Source organism: Chelmon rostratus, chromosome 18 (genome assembly GCF_017976325.1).
Source record: "Chelmon rostratus isolate fCheRos1 chromosome 18, fCheRos1.pri, whole genome shotgun sequence".
Lineage (NCBI taxonomy): Eukaryota > Metazoa > Chordata > Actinopteri > Chaetodontiformes > Chaetodontidae > Chelmon > Chelmon rostratus.
In genome coordinates this window covers 21,377,101-21,382,975 of record NC_055675.1, presented here as the reverse complement: position 1 = coordinate 21,382,975, position 5,875 = coordinate 21,377,101, and the positions used below count along the sequence as shown (strand labels likewise).

The following is a 5,875-nucleotide window of genomic DNA, read 5'->3' as shown; positions in this document are numbered from 1 at the left end:
GCAGAAAGCTGCACCCCCTGCAGGGCTGCTGCTATTGGCTGCTGAAGCTCTGGATAACTGTGTGTGTGTGTGTGTGTTTAAGAAGCTGCATCCCTTGAAGACGTTCTGAAGAGACGCTGGATGTTTTTAATAATCTGAGTCGCACTACGTGTTTTAATCACCACGCGTTTCTATCGATACGTATTTTAACTCCTTTAACGGTCACATTTTTCAGTTATCTTCACTGTGTGAGCGCGGTTTAACCACGAGTTCAGGGAATCCCGTCCGCTCGTCCATCTCTCTGGTGAAATGCAAGTCGACCGCCTCGCCGACGACCACCTCGGCCGTGGTGAACACCTCCAGACCTCCCAGCACATGACCGCCGACCGTCCGGCCCTCGACGTCCGACAGGCAGATGTGGAGGTGGGCGTCCGGGTTGAGTGTACCGACCAGGGAGACGATCTCGAACCTCCCGCTGAGGTGGATCACCTGAGGGAACATCGTGACAAGCTGACATGGATGACCACACTGTCCTGTTTCCACGCCCACATCCTGTCCACTGCCTCCCTGACCAGGTCCTGGAGTCTGACTGACAGAAACTCATTTTCATGTGTGTACATACGTGATGACGCAGTCGGACATACCAGACTTCATCCCGTGTTACTTCCATATTGATTCTCCCCAAACATACATTCATTTATACATCATGTAGAGACAAGCTGAGAAAACCAGTTAAAGGTACAGATGTGGGGGTTTAACGCTGTATCTCATTTATGTCTTTTTACAATCACAATACCACACATTTACTCTTTAAATCGAAAATGAACTGGGATAAAAAAGACAGAATTTTTTTTGCTGTATTTGTGTCTAGCGAAATAATATATTTTATTCAACCTTGATTTGTTCTAGAATAAAATTTTGAGGGATTTTCACTCAAGATTCGTACATTTTTATTGGCACTTGTGTCATTTTTTTTGTATTTTGGCTTCCTGTCAGCTTTATACGTGAAAAAAATGATCAGTGCGAGTTGAGATCAGGATCTCATGCAGGTGGGACATTTAAAAGGTGCCAAACAAAGAATGAAAACACAGAGAGCCTGTAACAAAGAACCAGAACCAGAATGAATCTGGACCCCAGAAATGAACGTCAGGCCTTCACGCTGCTGCCAGGTACCTCGTTTGTATTTGTTGCCGTGGCGTTGGCCAGTCGGAGTGAGGCCTTGGTGACGCTGCCCACGCAGGTGATGATGAATGGCGCTCGGAGTCCCCTCTCCTCCACGAACGCCTGCAGAGATCCCAGCAGCTCCTGACCCGGACTGAACCGGACCGCATGGACCCGCAGGGACAATCCTCCTCCTGCTGAACTCTGGAAGGAAAAGATGTCGTTTTTCACCTCTTGATGACAACACCTGATCCTGATCAGCAGGTGGGTTTGCTCCATCATGACGAAACTGTCTATCTACTGCAAACCTCATCAGCTGAGGAAGATCATGTGATACGGCCCAAAGCACGAGAGCAAGCGAGTTGACCTTGAGTCGAGACTGTTTTGTAAACTGTGGCGAGGGGAAAGAGGAGTGATGTTGGTGAGACATCGAGGTGGAGCTGCGAAAGAGAGGAAAGGTCAGTTTGCTCCACGCTACCTCAGACGCTGTTTACATTCCCTGATGTCATCACGCAGGTCGTGAAACACAGCGAGCTTTGATTGGTCGGGTGCCTTTACAGACCTTATAGTTTGAACGCAGCAGTGAGATGTTTGTGTGGAGCTACAACACAGTGACAGTAAATGCTCGTTCTCGACGTTTGATCGCTTCATTTTTCCTTAGAGGACGTTCACGTCCCGAACACCTTAAATCTGAATCCAGTCCCGCTGTGTCTTTGCTGCATTCACTCTTGTTTCTGTTTACTTGTCAAACAGCTGTGTGAAACAGGCTCTGAATGTACTGAAAAGACACACAAAAATCTGTTGTCCAGTCTATGTGTGTGTGTGTGTTTGTGGTCCATTCAGATCTTTAACAGGATCACTGTGCTTAACCAAACAGCAGCCTGACCTCTGACCCTGCAGCGGGAGGAGGGAGACATGAATGAAGCCTGCACTGATCCGCAGGTTTACAAAGAGCTTCAGGAAAACAGGCAGCGAGGTGCAACAAACGTCTCGTTACTTCACGTTTCTTCACTCCACATGTTGATGCGTCGATGTGTGAACCAACAGCTTTAAAAAACAGCATATTTAGTCTTTTAAAAGGTCATTTGATTCTGTTTTTTTAACCCATTTCCAAATCACACTAGATTTTCCCAAAAATGGTCAGTTTTATAGAGGTGACCAACACTAAAAGAAAGTTTTAAAATGACTTTGTGATTTCATTGAAGACCTGCATTAAAAGGCAACTGAATAAGACTTAATCTATTCCTGTGTAGCTGGATCTACTTTCCTCTGCAGCAGTTTGCTTCAGCACAAACACTGGAAGGAGCTGAAGGTGGTGAAAAGATGTAATCTGTCACAGTTTTTGCAGCTTCCCTCAAGTCACACTGAAACAAACCTGCTGAGAGCATTCACACATGTTGATATCTGACATGTGTTCAAGTTCAGCTGAGTGCAAATGTCTGAAAAGCTTTAAAAGTGAACGCAATGAAGTCAAAACTCACCATTCTGCACGAGTCTGAGGCTCCTGAAGGACTGAACTGTGAGCACAAACACTTCAGTTACACATTTACATTCACACATGCAGGATCGTGACAGCTTGGGTGGAACTGCGCATGCTCAGTAAACAGTGGACTCTGAAACTGACAACTTCCTGCAGAGGATTCCCAAACATTCAGCGGCTTGTATTTCTGGTCTTTTGCTGCCACCTGCTGGTGGTGTAGCGCTCAGCATTCAACTGCAGGAACATGATAGAAACATTTATTGAGTAACCAAACATTACATGCAGAATATTACAGAAAGTTGCATTTTGTCTTTTCTTTGCTCAGAAGTGGAGTCAGAGGTTTATTCATCATAAACCTCATTCATCATAATGAAGGTGGTTGTTGTGCTTTTAATTCTAATCATGAGCTCGTTATTGCCTTATTTTTGATTCACGTTTAAGTCACATTAACCGTAAATAAAAACAAAGATTAAGTGATGCAAAGCATTCAGAGAAGGTGAAGGTGCTTTTAATTGTCACATTCTGCAGGAATCTGGGCTACTTCGTGTATTTGGTCGACATCTCAGATTAAAAATGTTATTAATGCTTTCTGTTTATGTATGTTTTTTGTATATGTTACCCCAGTGCACGATGATCTAAATGCTGTTTAAAAGCCAGGAAAATAACTGTTTAACTGTTTTAATTTGTTTGACAAGAACATTAAAATGCTGATAGAACTAATTAATAATAATAATTCGAATATGAGTCAGAAACAGCCGTTAAAAGCTCCTCACGTGATTGTCGACACCCCACATTTCCTGAAACTCTGCTGCTTTCTCACTCTTTTTACTGCCTTTAACTTTAATTCTGGAGAACTTCTTTGTTCCAGACCCTAGATGGCGCTGTGGTTTGGAAAATGCATTGATGCAGCACAGCAAAGTTATCTGGACACCTTCACCCTCCTGCACACGAGGTTTGTTCCAGTCTGAATGATTCAGTCCAGCAGCACTGAGGATTATCAGTTTGGAACATTTACTGTCTGTGATACGTTATCTTTGTTGGAGGCTGAGCTGCAGTGTAATTCATACATTTTTGTAGACTTATGAAATCAACTTTTCACATTGAACTTTGCAACTGAAACTTGATTACAACTAATTAGCCGAATTAAGTCATTATAATCAACATGGAACCACTTCAGTCAGTCGTGTTGTTCTGATTCAGTATTTTCATCAGTTTCTACCTCGTCAGATATTTCCAGTGAGTTTTAAGCACTTTAAGTACATTTACTCAAGTACTGTGCTAATGTACACCTTTGAAGTACTTAAGTATTTCAGTTTTACTACTACTACTTCCATTTAGAGGCTAACAGTATACTTTTCACATACCTTTTCTCTGACAACTTTAATAATACATTGTGTTATTATCATATCTGATATAAGCAGCACATTGAGTGCTTTTACGTTTGGTACTTTAAGTATGTTTTGATGCTAAAACTTTTGTTTTGCTTGCACTTCCTCCAGCAGACTGTTTCACCCTCAGATGTAGAAAGTTGACAGCGAGACACTCAGAGGAAGCTGCTGCAAGTGCTGAATGCAGTGGTTGATGTAACTTTGAGGTATTGTTATAAATCATTCCAGGGCTTCTTACAAGGATGAATCATCTGAGGTGAGTCAGACTCACAATTACAAACTTATGGCCACTTAAATGTGTCACGTTACCGAAACAGAGCCTGCAGGTGAAGTGCATTAACATCAGCAAGTATGTGGAGGGCGAACATTTCCAAAATCCTTGGTGTTAATGTGCTGCTGTGACAGCCTCCACTCCTCCTCCTCTTTCCACCAGGTGCTGAACCTGACTACAGGAGCATCTTAAAGTCGGTCCAGCACTCACAGTCGGGGTTCCAGTTCAGCTCTGTGAAGGCCGGTCAGGTTCTTCCACACAGAGGACACCGTTCTGGAGCACGAAGACATTGAGACGTGCTGAAACAGGAAAGGGACAAACACAAACTGCTGGAAACACACTATTGTCTCCATAGTATTGTATCCTGTAGCATTAAGATCTCCCTTCACTGGAAGTAAAGGATCGAGCCCCATGAAACCAGCCTCAGATCAAAAGTACAATCATGATAAAGTAAATAGTCAACACCAATGGTGAGGAGGTCAGAGGTCACAGCAGGCTTGTAATCATGATGTGGTCATATCAGAAAAATGCTACAGAAGAAGCACAAGAACTGCAGATGAATGCAAAATGTGGTTTTCTGCAGTAAAAATGTAGAAAGAAGTCACAGCTGCAATAAAAACAAAGACCAGAACCAAACCGTGACTTTCTAATGACATAAAGAAAAAGTTTCTCTTGCTTTCATCCATGTGATTTTTAAACAGCTAACAGGTGAACCGTGGATTCCCCAAAGCAGAATGCAAATCACGCAGCCTCACAGATGAATCCCAGGCCTGCTCGTGTATTTTGTCAGTATTTTTCTGCGTAATAATGAGCAGATTAAATCAGGGTTGTGGCGGTGTCGGGGCTCCTGGGAGCCAATGAGGCCACGCTCCGGCTATTATTTCGAGTAGAGGCGCTCGCATGTATTCCCCCCGCGAAGCCCTGATTACTATCAGGTAACAGTGTCCATGACAACAGGCTGCAGCTTTAAAGCAACAGGACTGTGCTGAGCAGGAAGAGGAGTTCAGTTCAGATCAAACTCTGCAGTGACAGTTCGGACATTTCTTTTGGTTCGGTTGCTGTGATTCCAGCCTCGCTCTTCTGTTCATCATCAAGAACCACAGTGAAGCATCAGCCTGCGGCCTAGTCACACTGTCTGTCAGCTCAGTGAAGTTTAATGGATTTGTGGTGATTCAGAACTGACTGATGATCATCCTTGAAGCCTGTTGTCTTGTAAATGCACAACATACGTGAATGTGGAGGATGATTCGCAACGCTGGGAAACATATCTGTAAAGAAAAACATCAAAAATCAGAATCAGGATACATTATTGATCCCTGAGGGAAAGTTCGGTCAGCTGCAGTTGCTCCCATTGTAGAATAATGTAAATAAAACAGAAATAGGAAATAAGAGATATTTTAAAGAATATGTAAAAACAAATATGTAAAAAAATATGAAAACAAAAAAATTAACCATGAATAAACAATATGAAATTAAAACTATGTAATATGCAGCAATAAATAGCAACTATCTTTAAGAAAATCTGTTGTGCAACATTCTATATTAAGCAACATTAGTACTACAACTGTTTATACTAATAATATAATAATAACAATA

At 42.6% G+C, this 5,875-nt stretch overlaps 1 protein-coding gene across 1 annotated transcript; it reads right to left on the bottom strand.

Moving 5' to 3' along the window:
* Positions 1-1,419, bottom strand: LOC121622446 (bifunctional protein GlmU-like). The gene is made up of 2 exons (XM_041959403.1): positions 1,153-1,419; positions 1-468 (listed from the first exon to the last, which is right to left on the bottom strand). The coding sequence occupies exons 1-2, from the start codon at positions 1,417-1,419 to the stop codon at positions 211-213; spliced, it is 525 nt and encodes a 174-aa protein (XP_041815337.1). The 3' UTR covers positions 1-210.
* Positions 1,420-5,875: the final 4,456 nt, after the last annotated feature.

Excerpts from the sequence above, each read along its gene's own strand:
- LOC121622446 (XM_041959403.1), bottom strand. The coding sequence starts at position 1,419 with ATGGAGCAAACCCACCTGCTGATCAGGATCAGGTGTTGTCATCAAGAG. Across the intron at positions 469-1,152 it reads CGGCAACAAATACAAACGAG|GTGATCCACCTCAGCGGGAG; the intron begins GTACCTGGCAGC and ends ATGTTCCCTCAG.